This window comes from Palaemon carinicauda, chromosome 3 (genome assembly GCF_036898095.1).
Source record: "Palaemon carinicauda isolate YSFRI2023 chromosome 3, ASM3689809v2, whole genome shotgun sequence".
Taxonomy (NCBI): domain Eukaryota; kingdom Metazoa; phylum Arthropoda; class Malacostraca; order Decapoda; family Palaemonidae; genus Palaemon; species Palaemon carinicauda.
Genome location: NC_090727.1, coordinates 153093586 through 153119689, shown reverse-complemented (window position 1 = coordinate 153119689; position 26104 = coordinate 153093586). Strand labels below are relative to the sequence as shown.

The 26104-nt window shown below is 33.5% G+C and overlaps 1 protein-coding gene across 8 annotated transcripts in view; it reads right to left on the bottom strand.

Moving 5' to 3' along the window:
• Window positions 1–1394: 1394 nt before the first annotated feature.
• subdued (anoctamin 1) overlaps window positions 1395–26104 on the bottom strand; it is a 54988-nt gene continuing 30278 nt past the window's right edge. For 6 of the 8 annotated variants that reach the window (XM_068370963.1, XM_068370964.1, XM_068370957.1 and 3 more), the window contains 13 exons: window positions 19940–20100; window positions 17557–17719; window positions 15953–16185; window positions 15301–15461; window positions 14258–14490; window positions 13819–13983; window positions 12962–13165; window positions 12475–12712; window positions 6525–6730; window positions 5212–5384; window positions 4590–4695; window positions 3922–3987; window positions 1395–2366 (listed from right to left, as the gene is read on the bottom strand). In XM_068370963.1, coding sequence (XP_068227064.1) covers window positions 2160–2366; window positions 3922–3987; window positions 4590–4695; window positions 5212–5384; window positions 6525–6730; window positions 12475–12712; window positions 12962–13165; window positions 13819–13983; window positions 14258–14490; window positions 15301–15461; window positions 15953–16185; window positions 17557–17719; window positions 19940–20100 — 2316 coding nt within the window. In that variant the 3' untranslated portion in view covers window positions 1395–2159. Of the gene's footprint in view, window positions 2367–3921; window positions 3988–4589; window positions 4696–5211; window positions 5385–6524; window positions 6731–12474; window positions 12713–12961; window positions 13166–13818; window positions 13984–14257; window positions 14491–15300; window positions 15462–15952; window positions 16186–17556; window positions 17720–19939; window positions 20101–22299; window positions 22439–26104 lie in introns of those variants that run through there. The other 2 variants (XM_068370962.1, XM_068370965.1) reach the window with 2 other exon arrangements.

The window sequence follows — 26104 nt, the reverse complement described above, 5'->3', positions numbered from 1 at the left end:
CACAAATTCTTCTTTTAAGAATTTATGAAGTGAAGTTCAAGACAATGATATAGGAAATTAGGAAATGAGAAGGTTTTTTATATATCCCAACAAGTGGAGAAAATGACTTAGGCAGTTAGTTTACGAGGGTGACGATATAGGAGACGTACTGTACACATATATCGGCAATACTGAAAGGAAACCTACGGCTAAATCTGACTATCTTAGGGCTCTACTACGTAATGTTTTCAACAAAGTTCCCCAAAAGGTTTTCCTTCAAATGTGGTATCAAGACACATCAATAATATGATTATCGTTTATTGCACGCACCATTTTTTTCTAGTCTGTTCTAAAAGTCACACACACAATAGTATCTAGCAAGATCAATAAAAACTAATTTACGTGGAAAATTATATAATAACAATTTAACATACAGTGCACGCATATGCACCCGTTGCCTAGGATGCTAATCAAATAAAGGACTGTACCATCGAAAGGCAACAGCATAACTAAAAGCAACATCGTTAGCCGTATTCCGGCAAAGGTAGATACCCTGAGACAACTCAAGCTATAAAAAGTAATTTTACTTTGAATTAAATGTCACTTAGAAAGCTTAGGCTGGGAGGAACATAGAGAGTAGAGGTCCCCATTTTTGTTTTTGTTTCATTTGTTGATGTCGCCTACCCCCCAAAATTGGGGGAAGTGCCTTGGTATATGTATGTATGCATGTATTAAATGTCAAATTAATTTCCACGAATGCGACTCCAGTTACAATTTTGATTTTAGTAAGATCCCATTCATAAAATAGAAGGCAAGGTGCAATAAAAAAATAATACCAGGAAAGCCTAAAAGTGCTAAAAGAAACAATTTTGATAAAATTTCTTATTTCTCTTCTTACTTGGTGTTCATATTGCTTCTCCGGAAGCTTGGCTTGAGAGACCTTAACCCGTAAAATTTTTAAAAATTCACAATTTTCTCCCTCTCAATAAACACATACACTTAGAAAAGGATAGGGAATTCTAGCAATCAGTGGTAGCTAACTTGCCATTCTCTTTATCCCCTCAGTTTATTCGGTAGAATACTCTAGATTATTTGCTCAGACTAGACATTACAGATGTCTTCCCTAGATTTTCTCAAGCCCTGTCCATACGATTAAGCGTGCTCGACGGTTAAACCATGATACCAGACAACAGTAGGCAGTGAGAATGAGAGTTAATGACGTCAGTAAGAGGAAAAGCACAGGCAGGCATTTGGCAACAAACAGCGTTGCCAGATCCTTGCTCGTGGTTTTCCCGCTTCTGACGATACCAACCCTTATTCTCGCTACCTATTGTAGTCTTGTATCAAGGTTCAACCGTCGAGCAAGCTCGATCATGTGGATAGGGCTTTAGCAATTACTGCGTCGTGTGTGCACAGGACGTTCGTTATCCGCTTATCCCTTTTAGTTGATGATAATTGCCTGTTCGGTGACAATCCTTTATAATGAAATAAGCACGCTAGGTTTAACTTGACTGCTTGAATGTCCTTGTCACTATCATACCTCATTTTTACTGTATAAATAAATCACTTTGCCTGTCTAATTAGTGTAACAAAATACAAAAATATTTGGTATAATGCAGACTTGGTTAAGCCTATGAAATATATAAAAAAAATTTTTTTTTTTCTACCATTAAGTACTGTACTAGATTATTCTACACAAAAGCTCAAAATTCCTCGTTCTCATTGTTTATACGTTAAAAAAAAAACAACTTTTATCACATTCCACATTCCTTAAACAAATATTTGTTGAAATGTATAAACCTACCAGCTTAACTGATTTTTAAAAGATCACCAACCAAAACATATTTGTGCATTTTGAAAAGAAAGATCGTTTAACTGAATTTCTAACTCAGGTAAACTTTTGATATCTACATTTATCATAAAGTACCTTAATTACAAGACTAGTTTCACGTAAGCATTTAAAACTAAAAACGAAAAAATAGGAACCAGAAATATTCCCTAGAGTCTTTCTGAGATTAAAACTCCTTAAAATCCGGCCTTTAAAACCATTCATTGACCTCGCACAGTAACATTTCTCTTTCCAACGTTTTCTGGGAGATAAAACTGCGCTGAAACACGTTGCTAACATGCTAAAATTCTGTCAAAAATTACTTAAAGGCACTTCAGGTTCCCACACAATTTCAAACACTTTCAGCTGCACCTTCCGGGTTCGCCATACGGAATCTAACGTCGAAACCTTTTCTCGCCGGTTCCGAAAACTGTCTTCGGAGAGGCGATCTCGTGGGGGAAGAATGGACCGTGATGTCGTCGTCCTCCCCTCTCGCTCGACGCAACTCTTGCTCGACTATCAGCTCGTTTGTAATGTAGGCTTCTCGTCGAATTTGTTCCTTAAAACGAGAGAGAGGAGTTTTGTTTTGAAATATGCTACAAATAAAATAACCAACACATTGTATCAAATAAATATTCCTAACTTTTAAGTACCACCATGAAAAAGGGATTTTAACGTAGGCTTCTCGTCAAATTTGTTCCTTAAAACAAGAGAGAGGAGTTTTGTTTTGAAATATGCTACAAATAAAATAACCAACATTGTATCAACCATGTATTCCTAAATACTTGTTAAGTACCACCATAAAAAAGGGATCTTAATGTAGGCTTCTCGTCAAATTTGTTCCTTAAAACGAGAGAGAATTTTTTTGTTTTGAAATATGCTACAAAAAAAATAACCAACATTGTATCAACCATGTATTCCTAAATACTTGTTAAGTACCACCATAAAAAAGGGATTTTAACGTACGCTTCACGTTGAATTTGTTCCTTAAAATGAGATTACTTTTATTTTGAAATGACCATTTTCTAAGTAAATTGTATTTTTCCAAACATAAATACCACAGACCATGTTCTAGAACTCCTGAGGTTACTAGCTGATCCCCGACCAGAATTCCCCCCACCCCCCAAAAAAAAAGACCCACACTCCGCAACCTTTACTCCACGTGTGTGACCCAGATCTCACTTGTTTTCCCCGCATGTCCCGAGAAGACGCCTCAGGCGACCTTCCCAGGGCGAGAAACCCCATTCTACTCCTGGCCGTCAACAAGTGAGGTCGACTTGCCAGCTTCTCTCGGGATCGCTAGTTTTTTCGCTTGTGCTTAAGTGTGTGTTACTCTCGTTTTTCCCCGTGTTGCACTATGTTGCAAAGAAAATAACCAACACATTGTATTAACTATGTATTGCTAATTACTTGAAAGAACCACCATAAAAAAAGGAATACTTATTAAAAAAAAAAATACTTATAAACTATAAGACGCTTATAGCTATTCAGGGAAATATTTAATAAAATGGAATATATCAAGAAAAATTCAAATTACAATCAGAACCTTGTAATTAAGTTCTGTGGTCCGACTTTACTATTTCTTTAATTAAATACGTTTCAGCAGAATTAGTTTTGCTTTCTGTTACAATTACAAAATTACAAAAACAGCGCACTGTAGTGTTATAAAAAAAAGTACAGTATTAGTAAGCTATATTCATCCCTAAGTTCAGTAATTAAAAAACCTTTGAAACAAATTCTGTCAGAAATAAGAACCTTTATATCATACACAATTTATATAGCCCACGGAGGGTAGGCTGTGGCACCTTTGCAGTATCAACCAAATTTGAGCGAGTTCCTCGCCAGGCAGGAAGGAACGGTGACAAGAAAAATCTCCCTTTTAGAAGAAAAATCCCCCTTTTGTTTTTTAACATTGGCTACCTCCCAAAATTAGTTGAAGTGACATGGTAGATAGATGATACAAAATCATGAGAAAAAAATCTACTTAAATTGTAAATCTTCACAGTAACGATACAAAAAGTAGTTGTTTCCATTTCAAATACTTGTCAGAACTCCGTGTGTCAATTCTAGACGAACAAAGTACCCTAAAGAGGTCAAAAGATAGAAGCCCTTACCTGAAGACGGAAAGGTATGTCGGGGACTATCCACTTTATGAAGAGGATGATGAGACAAACAACATTCTGGAATGCAGTAAGGTAACAAGTTAAAAACAGTTCATCCTTTAGAAAAAACATCACCATGATGCTTATCTTTCCCCTATGCATCGTAATACTTATCTATTCCATTTAAATAATCTAGTCTCTTAAGTAACCCGCATTTAACCCTTTTACCCCCAAAGGACGTACTGGTACGTTTCACAAAAGCCATACCTTTACCCACATGGACGTACCGGTACGTCCTTGCAAAAAAATGCTATAAAAATTATTTTTTTTCATATTTTTGATAATTTTTTGAGAAAATTCAGGCATTTTCCAAAAGATTGAGACCAACCTGACCTCTCTATGACAAAAATTAAGGCTGTTAGAGCAATTTAAAAAAAATATACACCAAAATGTGCTGGGAAAAAAATAACCCCCTGGGGGTTAAGGGTTGGAAATTTCCAAATAAACTGGGGGTAAAAGGGTTAAAAATAGTATATCTTGCACTAGTGTAAAGCAAGGTACAGTATTTCTAACAATGTACGTTACGGACCCAACACTGAACAGTTTATCTCAAACTAAAAATAGCAATCGACTTACAGGCTTTAGAAATGAAAAAAAAAAGATTAAAGATTTCCTCCTACCTCAAATACAACTACAAATGCCAGTCTTGCGGCCAAAATATGCCAGAAGATGGGAGCGTACTTATATTCGTCATCCGTTCCTGGAGGGTTTCGATACGCCGGGTACCTGTGCAGCAATTAAGATACGATATAAGATACCATGGTTGAATTCACCAATTTAGTACATAAGTATTAATCTTCAGTTGTTGTTGTTATTATTACAAGCTAGGCTATAAACCTAGTTGGAAAAGCAAGATGCTTTAAGCCCAAGGGCCCCAACAGGGAAAAATAGTCCAGTAATGAAAGAACTAAACTACAGGGGAAGTAATGAACAACTAAAATAAAATATTTTAAGAACAGTAAAAAAAAATATATATATATATATATATATATATATATATATATATATATATATATATATATATATATATATATATATATATATATATATATACTGTACTTCAAAAAACAGGAGGAAGAGTAAGGAAGATAGAATAGTGTGCCTGAGTGTACCCTCATGCAAGAGAACTCTAACCCAAGATAGTGGAAGACCATGGTACAGAGAATATGGCACTGCCCAGGACTAGAGAACAACGGCTCGATTCTGGAGTGCCCTCCTACAACGGCTACACACATAACATACCTGCAAATCTGTGTTGTTTCCGCAAATCTAGGACGGTAGTGGGGATCGAAGTCATTGATGTCGAAGGACGCAAGCGAATGGTTCAAGAATCCTTCGAGGTTGTGATTCCTTGATACCACGTGAGTGTAAACAAGTTCTGGGATGAAGTTGGAAGTGAATGCGATGATGAATGCCTGTCGGTGAAATTGGGAGATAATTTTGCATCGTGGGAACTGGCGTTTATCCTCGTTATTGTTGTTAAACACATTAGTATAAACAAATCATATGGCTTACTTGAAAAACTTGTCAAGTTATATGTAAATACCTTTTAAATCATAAAATATATGCTATACAATATAAAAGCCTCCAAGATTGATGGCCCTGTGTAGGCATTTACTAAAAGCCTAAAATTACCAGAGGACTTAAATTGAAATACTCAATTAATTCGCATAAATGAGGCCCTTTAGGGATTTACTAAACACAGCCTAAAATTATCAAAGGACTTAAATTGAAATACAGTACTCAATTAATTTGCATAAATGAGGCCCTTAAGGGATTTACTAACCACAGCCTAAAACTACCAGAGGACTTAAATTGAAATACTCAATTAATTCGCATAAATGAGGCCCTTTAGGGATTTACTAAACACAGCCTAAAATTATCAAAGGACTTAAATTGAAATACAGTACTCAATTAATTTGCATAAATGAGGCCCTTAAGGGATTTACTAACCACAGCCTAAAACTACCAGAGGACTTAAAGTGAAATACTCAATTAATTCACATGAATGAGGTCCTTTAGGGATTTACTAAACACAGCCTAAAATTATCAAAGGACTTAAATTGAAATACTCAATTAATTTGCATAAATGAGGCCCTTAAGGGATTTACTAACCACAGCCTAAAACTACCAGAGGACTTAAAGTGAAATACTCAATTAATTCACATGAATGAACATATTCAACTATGAGCATATTTATTTTGAAAAGGACTACTGAGAAATCCTCATTGATACAGAAGGTTCTCGAGTTACAAACATTTGGAGATACAAAGGCGTATCCAACTGAAATCATAAGACTCATGTATTGTATTGAAAGTTCATAATGAAATACAGTACTGTAATATAACAATATATAATTTAATGCAGTAAATAAGATGACATTTATATTTGTTGACTTTTGCAGCTGAAAATTGAAGGCAAGTGAGTTAAGTGAAGCTTACCCTAACCCAAAATTTACAAAATCCGACTTTCAAACAGCCACAGGGACCCTATTAATAAATTGAGGACATTCTGTAAACATTATGAACGTGAAATCACAAATGTTAGGGACTCACATTAGTCACAACGGCAAGCTTCCCGATCGAGTCCAGAATTTTAAACCATATGCCGATGTCTTTGACTCGCTGCGACACCGGACGCCTGAAGTGAGTCAGGAGCTTCTTGGCGTCGAGTCGCATCTCAAACACGTTATTCAGGAAGGCAAACAGCGGAGCCAGAGGGAAGGACGACACAAACACCGTCACGAAGCCGTATTGAAGAACTGTTGGAAAGAATGCGGAGGAAAACGTCAGTCAGATTACTTTCAGCTTATATGTACTGTATTCCAATTACATAGAAAGATCACATTATAATACAGTATTTCAAAGTTAACACATTTGTTATTGTTAGCCAAAACATTCAAAAACTAAAGCCCTTAGGATGAAAAATTCGTTAAGGAATCAGAGCATTTTCCAATTAAAAAGGAATACGTTAGGAATCACACAACCACAGTGTGTAAAAAAAGTTTTCATTTGAACATGTATATATACTTCAAACCTTCTACAGAATAAGAAAATAAATTCAATGTTTCGATCACCAAGTTTTGTACATGATACCCAAGTTTAAGTGACAATGAACTTACACTTTGATTCAAACTCAAAAGGTCTTTGTCTTCACGGGAGAAGGCTAAACTTGAAAGGGTAAATTATAAAGGTTTCCAATCTAACCATATAATTCATAAGTCTAATTATGAAGTTAAATAAAAGAATGTTCTGCCCATATAATTCATTTTTTCAGAAAAAATGAAATACTACATATCCTAAACTACAAAATCATTAAACCTTGAGAGAGAGAGAGAGAGAGAGAGAGAGAGAGAGAGAGAGAGAGAGAGAGAGAGAGAGAGAGAGAGAGAGAGAGAGAGAGAGAGAGAGAGAGAGAGTGTGTGTGTGTGTACCTTCTACCTTAAACTTCTATCCATGACCTTCCATCATTCCTTCTCTTCAAATATCCCTGAATAAAACCAACTAATCTCTATTGCATTGCTCTTTTCAAATCAATCTCTTCTCTCTTAGTATCTTGTAATTGCAAGAATCAAACATAATAAAGTTCAATTCCTGAGTCTCATTCTGCCCTATTATTGTCCTCGTTGAAATACGTATTACACATCTGCCCAGGTGGTAACAATAAATAAAAAAAACATTGGATGTAAATAACTCCTTATATTGTATTGGACAATTTAATCAAAGGGTACTTCTTTGGCCCTTATTCAATTAAGAATTACTTATCATGGCATTAGTCTGGACTAAATAACCAAGAGGTAAATGTTTTCGAGAACTGTATGATCTTAATAACAACAGAATAATATGAATTACAGTATTATAAACCCCTTTATCAATCATGGAGAAAACTGGGTTATGAACACCAAGCCATGCATTACATATACAGAATACATATTAATGACCAACTGAATCGTGAGTAGTGTGACATATATTACAGTATTATGTAAAGCTTATCAATTAGTTTAGGAAATTAATGGAAATCGATGTTAGAAATCTCAAGTTGAATTGGCCTGAGACAGAGGATCTAACAGAAGAATTAAACTTGCTCAAAATAACCTCGCAAATTAAAACGAGACTTAACTCGTACGAATCAAAAAAGTAGTTTCAATAACATTGAGTGGTTTGTATGAAAACTGATTTAAGTTACAAAATCCTAATACTGAACTTAAAAAAGGGATTTTGACGAAGGAAAAATCTATTTCTGGGCGAGGGACCTGTGTCGCTCCGTGAAATGCTTCTCTAGCACTATTTCTAAGGCATAATTATTGCTGAAAATACCAGAGAAAAAGAGATGCATGGAATGCCAGGAATAAACCCAGATCGCTCACTCATTGAGTGTCGGTATAGAAAACTGGGGCGTGATTGAACTACGACTATAGATCCCTCACTAATTGCAATTGTTTTCAAAAGTCAAATTTGACATAAATGAAATCTTTACAAACTACCAAATGAATAATAATTGGAGACTTGCATGAACCCTCTGGTGAACCCTGCAATGACAAAGTCGCCGTCTGACTCATGACTTTTTATGAGGTGAACAGGAACATCAAACGTCAACCTACTTACGTTGACGTTTTGTTACCGTAACTAACGAAGGAATAATGATAGAAACTTAAAACTGCATCAGAAAGCTGATTGAATTTTCTATATAGCACTTATGGTTATAGATAACCAGAGGGTTAAGTAACAAAATACAGGCATACAATAGAAATCCACTCGTCAGGCCCTAGTAAAATCCCACTGATATACTACTTGCCAAGACTCCAACCAAAGAAAGATACAAGAAAGCAATCCTATAGTAAAAATTGTAATAGAAAGATGGATAAAACTATTCCAACAGTACAGTAAAATAATCATTGCAGCTATATTCTTATGCACTTGCATGAACAATTTTGGAAAATAGACTTCAAGGCCTGAGTTGACGTATTAAAAAATTAAATGCTGGTTGTTTACAAATGCTAAACAAAAATATCAACCTTTTTTTCTATGCTTTACTGAAATATTGTACGTACTGTATGATGTTTTACGGTTAATAATAATTTTTTAAACAGTTAATAACGGTTTGAAAATAAAAAACCCATAATGAGTACTGTACAGTGTATACAGTAGTCGGATATGCTTACAGTTGCCTTAAATCAAAAAGGAATGTTTTTATATTTATTTCAGTTTCATAAGAAAATGACGAACTGAATTTGTACCATGAGCGCTGATATTACGGGAGAGAAGACATCCAGATCAGAGGTGTTATTGGGCAGAAAACCCTGTAATAATACCGAATTTAAAACAAAGTGGGACGGAAAACCCTACGATAGAACTCTACATTATAAGTTGAGGTGGGACAGTAAACACTGTCAATTTGAATATATCTGACGGAAAACTCTACGATAGAACTTTAAATAAAAAAGAAGTCGGACAGCAAGATAAAATATAAAGCTGAAAAGTAGGTGCAAAAAGGAAAGTTACACAATGATTATGGCAAAACTTTCATGAAATATTTAGGCTGTATATTTCACGGCAGCAAATAAAAAAGGGATTTTGACGAAGGGAAAATCTATTTCTGGGAAGAGGCCTGTGACGGCTGGTGAAAAGGGTCCTTCTTTACACTTTTCTAATATAAATCTTCCAAATATACTCGCGCAATCACCTTGTGGGTGTCGTGTATACAACAAGGGCGTGTGAAAACCACTATTCACAGGCTGTCTTCCATTTAGATAATCCCTTCATCAAAGGGGAGGGCCGTGACAGGCCCTAGAGAACACAGTTGGACTACCCCACCGACACCTACTACACGCGCCCTCCAGGTCATCCTTCTGTTTTGGACTTGCCCGCTAAGTCATTAATTACACACCGTAAATCACTAATCTTTTTGGTCCCTGAAATGAGGAGTTAGCTAACTGGACTTGTCATTCAAGGCCATTCCAAATCTCCAGAGAATAACCTCTTAATAACCTCTTAAGTATCTCGCAGGTGTGGCTGAATGCAAAAACAAAAAAACAGGAAGCCAAACTTTACTTGAAAAACACCACACAAGGAATGAACACTTGTTATATGAATGGTAAAACATCAAGACTTTATTTTTTTATTTTTTCAAGCTTACCCATCTCAAGATAACTGGGCTTACAACCATTTGGGATCAGAGGATGTTTGAGTCCTGTCATGAGAATTTCTGTTCAGACATATGCAAATAATATCCTGACAATTATATAGCAGCAGCAGTAACTAATGACATAATGAACCGAGGTAATGTGGATTGCTAAATAAATCTTCAAACGTAGCCACAGTTAACCCTTTTACCCCCAAAGGACGTACTGATACGTTTCACAAAACTCATCCCTTTACCCCCATGGACGTACCGGTACGTCCTTGCAAAAATCTGCTATTTACATTTTTTTTTGCATATTTTTGATAATTTTTTGAGAAACTTCAGGCATTTTCCAAGAGAATGAGACCAACCTGACCTCTCTATGACAAAAATTAAGGCTGTTAGAGCAATTTGAAAAAAATATACTGCAAAATGTGCTTGGAAAAAAATAACCCCTGGGGGTTAAGGGTTGGAAAGTTCCAAATAGCCTGGGAGTAAAAGGGTTAAAAGATTCCTGCAACCTGATACATGTTTAAAATCTCAACTTTCTAACTTTAAATTAGAGAAAAATGAAATATATGTGGCTCAGGTACTTCCAATACAAAAATGGACATGCCTAATATGAAGATATATACAGTATATATATTAAAGTTTCATCATTCAAACAAAATACGAGGACCTTTCGTAGCATCTAACTATAAAAAGGGTCTTAGGAGGGTTGAGGGGGAGCTAAGGTGGTTTTCAAATATTTCATAAAAAGAGACAAACTTCTCATACTGTATAAAAATGTCTTACATTAGTCACAATTAAGAAGAGAAATAAAACAGGAAACATACGGGAAGGGGAGCTCCGCATGCTTAAGTCAGCAATGGCCTTTTTGAATCACGAAGTAAGAAGGTCTATCTTTAATAAGGTATAGGTTTTTTTTTTTTTTTTATAAATCTAGCGATAAAGTTTCTAATGATAAAAGTAGTCCATTTCTTTTAATAAGAATGCTATTAACAAAAAGAAGGTTCCCAACATTAAAAAAAAAATTAAAAAGGGCAAGAGAAAAAAAAAAAAAAGCCTGCCAATCCTATCTTTCAAAACTAGCAATAACTTTATTCTAAACTAATTGATTAAGTGTTTTCAATATGATAATCCATTGCATAAATACTCAAGCCTTTAAGCACTTTTTTCTTAAACTAGAGAAAATATTGTTTATGTAAATGAGAGCTGAACAATTTAACCAACAGTGTTCAGATCATAAGTCCTTCTCCAAATACAAAAACCTATAGTTTTTATCTTGAAATTTTGTTCAAAGTTCTTCAAGATGTGCAAAAATAATACATAGAAACTATTCTAAACTAAAGTGCTTCCTATTAAATATTCAATAATGCCCAAAAAGTTTCAATTTTGCATTTTAACTTTTAAAAGTCAATGACAAAAAACCTGAATGTTTCTCAACCAAATGAATAAATTTTTAAAAACTGTGTTTATCAATGTAACAATTTTCTAAAGATTTTTTCCGAATTATTTATGAATGTCTTTTTTATTTTCAAATTGCATAATATTTGAACCACCTGCTGAATCAAGCAGAATTTTCAAGGGGGCAAAGTCATTATAGTGAAAATTTAGTTGAGGGAAAATATATTTGGAAGTTGACTGGTCCCTCAAGAAAGTAGTCACCTTCTATTTAAAATAATATCAGGTAATACTAGTGTTCACTTCCAGAAGCATATTCATGGACATAACAAGATTTAAATTGACCTAAAACGTAAGCCCTATAGAAATCATAAACTTTGTAAAGGTAAGGAAGCCGAACATTGACTAACAATAATCCACATCAATATAAATTCTCTACAAAAAAAAAATAAAGGACAGTTTAATTGCATGAGCTTTTTAACAGAAAGCCGCTCTGCAGAAGCGATCCTGTCACACAAATAAAAATGGATCACAAAGACATTTCTGTGTAACTTTAAAAAGTTAAGGTCAGCCACGAGATATTTATGAAATTTGCCTCTTCAATTATCAATTATTGTAAAGTACTGTAAATGCAGCAATAAAATAGAAATAATTTAATCAATCTCAGCCAATATTATTATCCAACTTCAAAATTAATGTGAATCAAGAACACAGGAGGGGAAACGTCAAATTTTATCAGTCGATTTCCCCCTAGAACTCTACATTCGACATTAAAATTACTTCATGCTTTCAGGGACGCGAGAGTGTACCTCCAACATGCACACGGATTAATTTTCTAAGATCAAGGCCAATAAAAAAGCAACTAGTGTATGTTGGAGAGAATGTATCTACAGACACAATGGCATGACAAAGTGTTATAACACACCAACCAATTTAATTTCTTTAATCCAGCATTGTAGATACAGGAAAAGTTGAACTCACCCATCTCCAGGTACTCTGGGAAGAGCCCCCGCGGGTCGAAGTTCACCAGACGGAAGTCCTTTGCCCACCTCGGCCAACGGTTGTGAGCCTCCCTCTGACTTTCCGGCACGGTCAACATGTTGTACCACTTCCATAGCAAGGGAATGACCATCTCCATGCACGTGTTCATTATCTGCTTGCCGACCATGATGATCGCAAGCTGAACCGAGAGTTCTAGCAAGCACCCTCCTGGCGAACACTGAAATAACAAGGGTATTTAGTTTTGTGTGTGTTGTAAATATGAATCACAAACTAGAAACATTGTTTTAAAGTAACATATTGCATCTTTAGGGACTTATTTGGTTTTGTATGTTGTAAATATGAATCATTAACTAGAAACATTGTTTTAAAGTAACATATTGCATCTTTGGGGACTAATTCATGGCCTGTTTTAAATGAGTTCCCTATGAATATAAAAATGAAAAGAGTATAAATAAACTACACTCACTTCTTCTTGTCTGGAGCCAAATACTCTGTTGTAGTCGCCAGGATACCCAACTAATTTGCCCTTGAAAAAGGCAATGTAGAAAATAGATGAATAGTAATTTATAAACTGCAGTAGGTAAATCTTCAGGGTTAACGAGTCGTCAAACTCCGTCTGAGTCCGCTGTAACTCCAATTCCGTGAGTCTTTCGGCGACGCGTGCATATATCTAAAACCGGAGAAGAAGAATTTCTTTAAATTGGTGATTTACTTAGTAACAAGTCTAGTTTAAGATTATAAATGTGTTGACATACAACCAAAAATTATTCTAAAAGTTATCTTCCTACTACAAAATGTTAATTCATAATAAGTCTCTCTTTATAGTTACCAAAGATTCTTTGCTCATTATACAAGTCTATTTTACATTGTGCAGTAAACTTTTTATCTATTCAAGACACATGGAAAAAAGGGAACCTTTCCTCTCTACGTTCCTCCCAGCCTGACAAGGGACTCAACCACCCGAACTCGGTTGAGTCCCTTGTCAGGCTGGGAGAAACGTAGAGAGGAAAGGTCCCCTTTTTTTATTTGTTTGATGTCAGCTACCCCCTAAAATTGGGGGAAGTGCCTTGGTATATGTATGTATGTATGTATGTGTTCCCCACCTCACTGCAATACATGACGTGAAACTGTATAATACATTACTACAGTATCAAAAAAAAAATATAGAATAGCATATATTATTCCAGACATTTATAACAATTACAAAGCTTATAGTCAAGAAACAAACTACAAGTGGCTTTTAAAAGCTCTTGATGCCATCAAAGATAACAAGAAAGAAAAGTCTGTAGGAAAACAGCCCCGAAACTTGGTATAATTTCCTACCTGATTGAAGATCATGATACATATCAAGTTGATAAAGGCTGCTGTCGTCGACGTGAATATGATGGCGTACGAAGTTATGACCGAGTCTCCGTGGATGCTCAGAGCTGCTAGAACAGACATTCGATACAAAATAACGGCCAAAACAGCTACTATCGCCATAGTTACCTGAAAAACAGAGATACAATTTTATACACTACTACTAACGTTTATTCGCAAATTACATTTCTAAAATGCTTTTAAAAATTCTGAAACGTGTTTCTTTATCGAATAAAGTTTATATCAAATCATATTCCCATTAGAAAAACTGTCAAGATAAAATAAGACTAATTTCTAATTTCTTTCTCTTTCCACCTACTTCTTTTTGGTTGTGGAATATATATGTATGTGGAAAGCATCATAAAACAAACAGAAACTGTCACAAACAACCACAAAAACTCACCAACAAAAATACAGTCGACAAACTAATCATGACGCCCGGAAATCTCATCCTCCAAAAGGGTGGCCGTGGCTCTAAAGTTTTGGTAACTATATTTACGGTTTTCTTTTTTATATGCGTTAACCTCGCCAGGTACTGCGGCCGTGGGTGCTCCTCTTGGATGTCGAATCCCGTCAGGTCCCAACGGTGAGTGATTTCCGCCGAGTATCTCTTCCACATTTCGAGGAATAGGGCAGCTAGAGGAAGGATAAAAAACAGGCATATGTAAGTGTATGAATCCATTAAAAATTGTACTGAAAATCTTTGAGTTTTCAAAGCAACTAGATGGCAATGAGAATTAATAAAAAGAATGAAAAACTATTTTTTTAAACTTGATGACAAAGATTAGAAATGCTCTTTTCTTCCACCCACAATAATTAGATTTTGAAACATTTATACATTAAAAAAATCCCTTTACTTTAATACAATGCAATTCATATAGTTTGTACAATGATTACTTCTATTATAACAAATCTACCAATGAATAAGTTTAAATAACATCTGAGTAGCTATTTATATACTGTATAACGGGGGAGGGTGGGCTGTGTCACCCTAGCATTACCAGCCGAACTCAGTTGAGTCCCTTGTCAGGCTGGGAGGAACGTAGGGAGGAGAGGTCCCCTTTTTTGTTTCATTTGTTTGATGTTGGCTAACCCCCGGGGGAAGTGCCTTGGTATATGTATGTATGTATGTATGTATGTATGTATTTATGTATGTATGTATGTATTTATGTATGTATGTATGTATTTATGTATGTATGTATATTTGTTATCATCAATTGCAATTCTCGAATAGCAATAAATCTAGAAAACCATTGATCATTCTGCCGGATCTATAATAAACACTACAGTGGAATGGATTACTTAGGCTCATTAAAACCAACAATTAAGTCCAGTTGTCTCCAAGATACATAATTCTATGATCGTTAAAGATGTAAACACCATTTGACCTTAAGTATAAAACCAAACAGAACATCGAGTGTCCAAAGAGTCTCGCATTAAACTCACCCCAAAGTGACATAAAGGCGGTGAAAAATATGGTCGAAGGATTGTCGACCAGATATGTAAATTTGGCGTGAAAGCAAGTTTCTTCGAGACTCCAATAATCGCAGAAATGATCACACAGTGGACACATGGTGACGTTTAGATGTTTGTTACAAATGTCATTGCTGAAAAAATAAAAAAAAAAAAATATAAGAAAAACATAAAATAATATGGTAATAATAACAATCTACTATACATACAATAGAAAGGTTAACCCTTTTACCCCCAATGGACGTACTGGTACGTTTCACAAAACTCATCCCATTACCCCCATGGACGTACTGGTACGTCCTTGCAAAAAACTGCTATTTAAATTTTTTTTGCATATTTTTTATAACTTTATGAGAAACTTCAGGCATTTTCCAAGAGAATGAGACCAACCTGACCTCTCTATGAGGAAAATTAAGGCTGTTAGAGCAATTTAAAAAATATATATATTGCAAAATGTGCTTGAAAAAAAAAAAAAAAAAAAAAAAAAAACGCCTGGGGGTTAAGGGTCGGAAAGTTCCGAATAGTCTGGGGGTAAAAGGGTTAAATATATAGATCAAAACAATACTTTTCATGATAGAAAATCTAGATCGGATTATAATTTTCACTATCGCACACAATGGCCTACCTAGGTTGGTGTTCGTTGATCGTCGAAACGGCGTAAATAAAACAGAAAAGTCCGACAATCGCCGCTGGAATGAGCATGTACGTGTAGAACCCTAGCCACGCGAAATACAGACCGATCTTCACTCCGAAATACTCTTTCACGTAATCGAGGGGCTGGTACTTGTAGAAGTTGGCCAGCGCTGCCCACTCCTTGTATAACAAGGCACGCTCGTTTCCATCGACGTGCAAGTCTCCCTGCGGAGTAGATGTGAGATTGGCAATCACTGTACTGGGCAAATTATACATACAAATAATGCAACATATAATAACCCTTTTACCCCCAAAGGACGTACTGGTACGTTTCACAAAACTCATCCCTTTACCCCCATGGACGTACCGGTACGTCCTTGCAAAAAATGCTATAGATTTTTTTTTTCATATTCTTGATAATTTTTTGAGAAAATTCAGGCATTTACCAAGAGAATGAGACCAACCTGACCTTTCTATGACAAAAATTAAGGCTGTTAGAGCAATTTAAAAAAAATATACTGCAAAATGTGCTGGGAAAAAAATAAACCCCTGGGGGTTAAGGGTTGGAAATTTCCATATAGCCTGTGGGTAAAAGGGTTAATTTTTAAAAAGACTCGTGATCATACATTCTTTGGCAATACGACACTGTACAATATAGTAAAGTTTATTTAATATCAACTATCTACAATAACATTGAATATCTAATCAACTTTCAAAATATTCTTAGGTAAAGGAAAGTTATGAAAAGGCTTACAATGCAATAATCTGGTTTTTGAAATAAGAATTCAATGATAACCATCAATAAATGAATGTGAACGGCTAAGATAAAAACTTTTAAGTGCATAAACCAGTTTAATTAAACAACGACCTGTAATCAAAATCAGAAACCGAATCTGCAAAATCTTTTTGTTACAGAAGTTTCCATCAGATCTTCTTCATTCGGCAAATTCATATTCCAATATTACTGGGTTTAGAAAAGTTTTTCTTCAATTTTCTTTCTTACTTAAACCGTACCATAAAAGCAATTGCCAAAATCTATAAATCACTAGGTATAACAAATTATTGTACTGGATAGTATAAGAGCTCTTGTGTATACAAGAAAAGGGTACAATAAGAAATCTTTTTTAAGGTAAGCTGTCAATATTACTGAAACATATAGAACAATACTGTTAAAGATATAAGTTATAATAGTAAGATAATTCTAATATCAACACTGTACTGCTGTAATAATTTAAAAACATACTATAGACCATTTCTTTTAGCGATGAAGATTTGCACCGACTCGCAGCGGTGTCCTTTTAGCTCGGAAAAGTTTCCTGATTGCTGATTGGTTGGACGAGATAATTCTAACCAATCAGCGATCAAGAAAAGTTTCCGAGCTAAAAGGGCACCGCTGCCAGTCGGTGCAAATCTGCCTCGATAAAAGAAATGGACTATAGTTATAGCAGAAATAAAATTGAAAATAAAATACTACTGGATTAAGAAACAGCCATCAACCAAGTTGAAAATTTTTTACTTATAAATAAAAAATCTCAATCTTAAAAGATCCAGGTGCCATTTCAAAAATACAATCCATACAAAAGAAACTGCACTAACCTCGTGGATTGGATACGCGGCATCGTACGTGCCCTCGCTCAGTAGCTTCTCAATGCCGAACGCGAAATCGTCGCCCTCATTCTTGAACTTCTTTCTTCTCAGGATGAAATCCACAATTCGTGCTCGAATGGCAGCTGTGAACAAGCTGTCCTTGATATCAAATCTGTAAATTTGAACGGGATAAGAACTGTCACGTACTTCTAAAATTCAATGAAAACAATAAAAATTACGTACAGTAGTATACAGTTAACCCTTTTACCCCCAGGCTTTTTGGAAATTTACAACCCTTAACCCCCAAGGGGTTACTTTTTTCCCAGCACATTTTGATGTATATTTCTTTTAAATTGCTCTAACAGCCTTAATTTTTGTCATAGAGAGGTCAGGTTGGTCTCATTCTCTTGAAAAATGTCTGAATTTTCTAAAAAAAAATCATCGAAAATATGAAAAAAATAATTTTTATAGCATTTTTTTGCAAGGACGTACCGGTACGTCCATGGGGGTAAAGGGATGGCTTTTGTGAAACGTACCAGTACGTCCTTTGGGGGTAAAAGGGTTAAGAGATAAGATACGGAACGATGTAATTAGGGGTACCACCACAGGAGTTAGAAAACTATCAGATAAGATACAAGAAAGTAGAGGGAGGTGGTATGGTCATGTCATGTTTTTATGTTGACCAGGCTGACATGAGTCTTTTTTTTATTTCATATATGACATATCTGTTTTTGACATTGTTAATAGTTTATAAAAGACATATCTGTTTTGACACTGTTACTGTTTTTAGAATGATATATTGTTAATCTATTCTCATCATTTATTTATTTCCTTATTTCCTTTCCTCACTGGGCTATTTTTCCCTGTTGGGCTTATAGCATCTTGCTTTTCCAACTAGGGTTGTAGCTTGGCTAGAAATAATAATAAAAATAATAATAATAATAATAAGAGATGAACAGTATATTGGGAGGAGAGTGATGGAAATGGTGGTACAGGGAACGAGAAGGAGAGGGAGTCCAAGGCGAAGGTGGGTGGACTGTATCAAGGATGACCTTCGATCAATGGGATTAACCGGTGATGAAATGTGGGACAGAGGTAGGTGGAGAAAGCTGACCAGAAACATCGACCCCACATAGAAGTGGGGAAAGTTTGTTAATAATCTTGAATTCAGAATAACAGCAAATCATTATTTCCAAACTATCCCAAAATGAAACATCTGAATTATGGAAACGTTCTTACTACTTCTGTCTTTCCAGTACTGTCGGGACAGCGGCCAGAGACGGCAGTGGCAAGTCCTCGGAATATTAATTACTAGGTAACGTGGATAGATAACTTTGAGGTATTTTGGAGGGGCGGACGAGGTTATTACAAAAGGGATACGAATTCAGTCCGCTACAAAATGAGCATCTTCATATACTCCAAAATTACAAGGGGCCTTGGCTAAAAATTCATGAACTAAAGGGAAACTTTAGCTATGGTAAGCAGCTCTTCTAGGAGAAGGACACTCCAAAATCAAACCATTGTTCTCTAGTCTTAGGTAATGCCATAGCCTCTGTACCATGGTCTTCCACTGTCTTGGGGTAGAGTTCTCTTGCTTGAGATACACTTGGGCACATTATTCGATCTTATTTCTCTTCCTCTTGTTTTTTTGAAGTTTTTATAGTTTATGTATAGAATATGCATTTTGATTTTGTTACTGTCCTTAAAATATCTGATTTTTATTGTTCGTTACTTCTCTTGTAGTTTTAAAGTCTTATTCCCTTTTCTCAATTTGCTATTTTTCCTTGTTAGAGCCCTTGGGCTTCTAGGATCTTGCTTTTCCAACTAGGGTTGTTGCTTAGATAATAATAATAATAATAATAATAATAATAATAATAATAATAATAATAATAATAATAGACTTAATTTTCTACCTTCTGTATACAGATTTTTAAATATCTAACCTACAAAAACCATTTCCATGACAGCATTGATTTCATGAAGCAAGAAGGCGTTCAAAGTTTTTACCATTCCCCAAAAATGTTTCCTTAACCCTTTTACCCCCAAAAGGACGTACTGGTACGTTTCACAAAACTCATTCCTTTACCCCCATGGACGTACCGGTACATCCTTGCAAAAAAATGCTATAAAATTTTTTTTTTTTCTTTACAAATTTTTGATAATTTTTTGAAAAAATTCAGGCATTTTCCAAGAGAATGAGACCAACCTGACCTCTCTATGACAAAAATTAAGGCTGTTAGAGCAATTTAAAAAAAACATAAACTGCAAAATGTGCTTGAAAAAAATAACCCCTGGGGGTTAAGGGTTGGAAATTTCCAAATACCCTGGGGGTAAAAGGGGTTATATATAATAAACACATCAAGGACAGAAAAACCTTCACCAGTCTACTCACAAGTATTCTTTATCTCTCAAATAAACGGCTGTAAAGTGCCGATTCTTTGGAGGGAAAACGCCCGGGTCCAACTTCACGAAGTTGAACATTCGACTCACGCAATCAGTCATCTCATTGAATATTGCGGGTGGCGAAAATTCTAGAGGTGGCAACCCCGGAAACTGCAAAAATAAAAGTGTGTCAAATTTGCAAACGTAGATATTGCACATAATGATAATTAATGTATATATATATATATATATATATATATATATATATATATATATATATATATATATATATATATATATATATATATATATATATATATATATAAAATATGATGAACTAACTTCTATTGTCTAAATGGCTTATAAATTTATAGTCAGATACCAATATCAATTAAAAGTGAATAAAATTATTAGAAATTAACTCTTTATGCTTAAAAAATCTTTCTATCCAGAGTCAAGATGTTAGCCCCTACATAACTACACCATTAAAGTTCTAAATATATATGTACGTTTCTTTCCGTCAACTTTATGCGATATATCTCTTTAAAATTAGGATGTCCAGATTTGTGTATTTTAAATTAAAGTTAGGAAGTTATATGAAATTCAAGTAATTTAGATAACATAGACTTAGCATTTTAAAACATTTCTTCATATAATTCGTTACAACTTACATTCGTATGACTATTAAAATTTTTACAGATTGTCTATAATTTAAGAACTAGCAAAACTTTTAAGCAACACTTTTTTTAAAATATCCAAGATAATTTTCCAAACATATCTTAATTAGTTAATAAAAAATTGACTCAACATAAAATCTCCCATGACTTTTAATCCAAGCAACACAATAATCCTCACGTAAAATGTTAGGCAGTATTATGCGTACCATCTTGACAAATAATAAACACCTATATCTTATCTCTAAAATTTCCTATGGGAGTTGGGGCCCTGAATTCTAACATGAGAATAAATTATTCTAAATCATGATACAATATCTGTATAACACATTTGCTACAAGGAGAGGATAGGTACGTACACTTAAAATATCGGGCAGTACGTAATGCATACCCTCTTGACAAATAATGATTAACACCTAAATCTATTCTCTAAAATATCCTATGGGGATTGGGTACTTGAATTCTAGTATGAGAATCTAAATTATTCTAAATCAAGAGACAAAATACACAATTGCCACAAGGAGAGGATAGGTACGATATACATAAAACTGTACGGGATACAAAATTTACAATTACTGTACACGTACGACTAGACAACAACAGTAGATAACACTAAAACAATAGAACAACAGACAACAATGAATGAAAATGGGGATTTCTAGAAAGAAAGTAAGAGCTACATTAAATTGTACGAAGGAGGCCGTAAATGAAGTAAACGAAGAACGAGATACATGGCAGAGAATTGGGTAAAATAACACGTAACAAAGAGCTGCTATAAAGAACAATAATGATACTTCTAAGAGTAACTTTGCATCTGAAAAAAAATGGGTGGTAAGCGAGATAGAATTACTGTAGTATATTATGTTTAAAAGAACAGAAATACTTCATAGCACATCAATTGAATACTGTAATATTAAGGAGCCTTAGACTTGGGAAAATGTTAGTATTGTAACTTAATATATGTTCCACTAAAGACATTATTCTGAAGAACAACTTAATAAAGAATATTCGAAAGCAGCATAACGTTACTGAAGAGGCAAGCGGTAGATTTCCATTAAACCATTTCGACTGCATTACCGTACGCGCTAGTTATAAAACTTGGGCTGTTACAGATTTAGATAAAGTTAATTCGACTGTGAAATACAATTCTAATATTTAAAATAATCTAGATAAATGGTAGTTAAGGTAACCAGTACTATTAATAGACTACCCATACACTGGCTTTACTATCAACATAAGGAAATTAAAATTGTTTCTTCTAGCTAACAATAATATCTGAAATACACAAGTGTCCAAATACTAATAAACATACCTTACTTATCTTATCCAAATTACTGAACTTATACTCTACTACTGTATAATACTTATAATACTTATGAAAAATGTGTGTGTATTAAACGTAATATTAAATAGTGAATTAAAATGGGACTAACTTATACTCGGCTATTGTTGTGGAGAAACATTCTTAGCTCTACATTTTTACGTTCAATTTGAAAAGAGCAATACTATTACAGCTTCAAAGCTGCTGATAAAAGATTTCATTACCCAAAACAATGTTTCACATCATTATTTGCAGTCTCGCTAAATCTTCTCCACAACAAGAGACCTTTTTTCATCTTTCTGAAATGGTGCAAACAAAAAAATAATACGTGAGAGCCAGCTGAAGCTGAAGAAGCATACGTAATAGTTCACAAACCAGGCAGTGTGTTAAGATCGCATGCATCGCAAGCAGATAGGCAGACCCTTTATATTTCTCTAACACATGCACATAAAACGGGACCAAGGCATCTTACATTGACCACAATACGATGCTTCAGAAACACCTCATCCAATTTCTGTAAAGGGACGAAAAGAAATATAAAACTATCTATGTTATACCACGCCAAAATAAAACCTCGGCGTTCCTCGGAAAAAAAATAAAAAAAATGGGTTATTTATAAACAATTTTTTTTAGGATAAAATAAAAAATAATAGTCGGCCTTCCTCAAACATGTCTGCTCTCTGGAAAGGGGGCTCAAATAAAGATACTTACCGTTAACTAAAAGTAATCTAAATGGGGGAGGAAAAGCTCAAGGGAGTATCAGCAGGAACATGTACGCAAACTAACAAAATCTCAAGTGTGCATTGTAACCCAATACAGTATCAAAATGGCTTTCATACGCTTGAATCTAACAAAAGCCACTGGAGTGATTACGCCGTAAAACAAAACAGCCTCCTACACGGTGAGTACTCTAAAAGCAAAATTGTCTCGCAACTCTAAGTCGCTCATCAGATGTCGAGTCAACGTACACAACTTCATGCTTTTACTGTTTGGATACCAGCCACGGAAGACCAAAGAAAATCCTTGGCCCCAGTTTCCCTTTAACAGCTTCCAAATATCAACAAGTAAACGCAAGAAATAACAAACCCTTAAAAAGTACACAAGGAATTTCCTAACGGCGACCAACAGTAAGAGTATATGTGTACTGTATATACTTCTTATGAAAACTATCTCAAAGTTTGGAGGGTGCCACTTCAAATAAAAAAAAATAGGCTTTAGGAACTCTCATATTAAAGAAATAAATAGTACCTTGATTAGAGACACTGCCTTGACAAAGGCAGGCAGTATGGGCCAAGTCCTACTTCAAGTACACAAAAGATGTGGAAAAACTTTACTCAACATGATTGTAATCATTTTATTCTCATATTCCCTAGAATTTGTATTAATTCATACATTTTTACAGCAGATTTGTGAAATTGAAAGAAACCCTATGTGAATTTATCGTAGATGTGTATTTAAAAATGATCGGCAAATTCCTAGTGTCATCATCATAATTACTTAGCGCAAATACAACATGAAACAAGAAATAACAAGATTTAACTGGGAAAAAAATGGTTTCACTTACAAAATCAGGGTAGGAAGAATAAGCATGATATTTTTTTTATAATGGGTGAAAATCCTGAATGGATATTTGAAAAATGATTTCTTGGAGAAATAATTGTAACTTGGCATAGTCAAATGGTTATTATTTTTTGTGTAGATATAGAAATGCCCAAATAAAAAACCCAATCTAATATACAGGATTAACTCTTAAGTTTCAAGCCATCGGTTTGTTAAATAATGGTAAAACTTTTTGAACCTCAATTTTCAACTTTACATGAAAAAGTCAGCAAACATTTAATCTTCTAAAGAGAGAGAGAGAGAGAGAGAGTTATGTATATAAACTATATATTGTATACATACAGTATATCTGTCATTAAGATAGTCTTGTGTGAAATAGCAGTCAATTTCTACCTCAAAGTAGGAGAGATTTTTTCCTTTATTGCAGAAAAAGGGAAATGATAAGTCAATTTCTACCTCACAAGAGAGATTTTTTTACTGCATAGCAGAGAAAGGGCTTGAAAAAGAAGACCAAAGCTTGTCCTAAACAACAGCGTCGCTCTAAAAGAAATCAAATCCTAGATGAAATCAGTTTACAAATCTTGATTTTCTAAGGGATCAAGTCAGCCTTGCAAGTCTAGACCGTTTAGACGAGATATAACCTTAGCAGACCTTGCCCATTGCCACGATCTACCTCTACTAAGCCTTGCATACCTTTCACAAACACATATTAGTGTAAAACGGGAATAACAGACGGCATAATGATATAATAAGAAAAGAAATGCTAGTAAATATACACATATCTTTTCTCATATAATATTGTGCCAACTTTAATTATTCTTAGGGTTAATTATAAGAACGATAACATAAGCAGCTCAACACTGATATTCCACTGGCCCAGAATGTTAATGTAATTCTATATAATATATATATATATACAGTATATATATATATGTATATATATATATATATATATATATATATATATATATATATATATATATATATACAGTATATATATATATATATATATATATATATATATATATATATATATATATATATATATATATATATATATATATATACAGTATATATATATATATATATATATATATATATATATATATATATATATATATATATATACAGTATATATATATATATATATATATATATATATATATATATATATATATATATATATATATATATATATATATATATATATACAGTATATATATATATATATATATATATATATATATATATATATATATATATATATATATATATATATATATATATATATATATATATATATATATATATACTGTATATATATATATATATATATATATATATATATATATATATATATATATATATATATATACATACATACATACATACATACATACATATATATATATATATATATATATATATATATATATATATATATACATACATACATACATACATACATACATATATATATATATATATATATATATATATATATATATATATATATATATATATATATATATATATATATATATATATATACATACATACATACATACATACATACATACATATATATATATATATATATATATATATATATATATATATATATATATATATATATATATAAAACCATGTTTATTCATACATACTATTATATTTTTCTCCCAGGTACATAATTAACCTTTCACACACATATAATAGGCAAAATGGTGAAGCACACACACATTATATATATATATATATATATATATATATATATATATATATATATATATATATATATATATGTAAATATCACCCACGAATGGCATTTAATACCGAATTCTATCTTGGGAATATATATCCACTTGGAATTCATTTTATGGTAACAGCTTCTGTTACCATAAAATGAATTCCAAGTGGATATATATTCCCAAGATAGAATTCGGTATTAAATGCCATTTGTGGGTGATGTTTACATTAATTAAAATAACGTGTGCTTGTGATATATGTTCATATATATATATATATATATATATATATATATATATATATATATATATATATATATATATACATATATATATATATATATATATATATATATATATATATATATATATATATATACCCTCTTCCAAAGATTTCGTAGCCATTCTTGGAAGCATTTACTCATTTTCAAAATTACCGTTTTATAGCAAGTCGGGCAAAAACGCAATATTTATTCATTTGTTTACTTCACGTCTTAGAACTTGATACGTTACCAGGTAAAATATTATATCCAAAATATGATAAAAGGACAATAAATTAAATGCGGTACTGATCTTTATTCGGATGACATCTTGGTAAGAACTAGTTGAACTATTAAAAGTGAACCCACAGCCAGAAAACAATCACACATACCTTCACCAATATATACAAAAATTCCCCGAAAACCAAAGCAAACAAAATCCAAAATATTCCACTGTGTGGACAATAAAGCAGACGGAAAACAAAAAGACGATAAAAACAGGAGAAATTTCAAAGCAAGATTAAAAGCACGGACACAACAAAAAGTATGCAAAGGTAGAATAGGAAAAGGGAATAAACGAACAAAGAATGAAGGACATAAAAAATTTGAATCTCT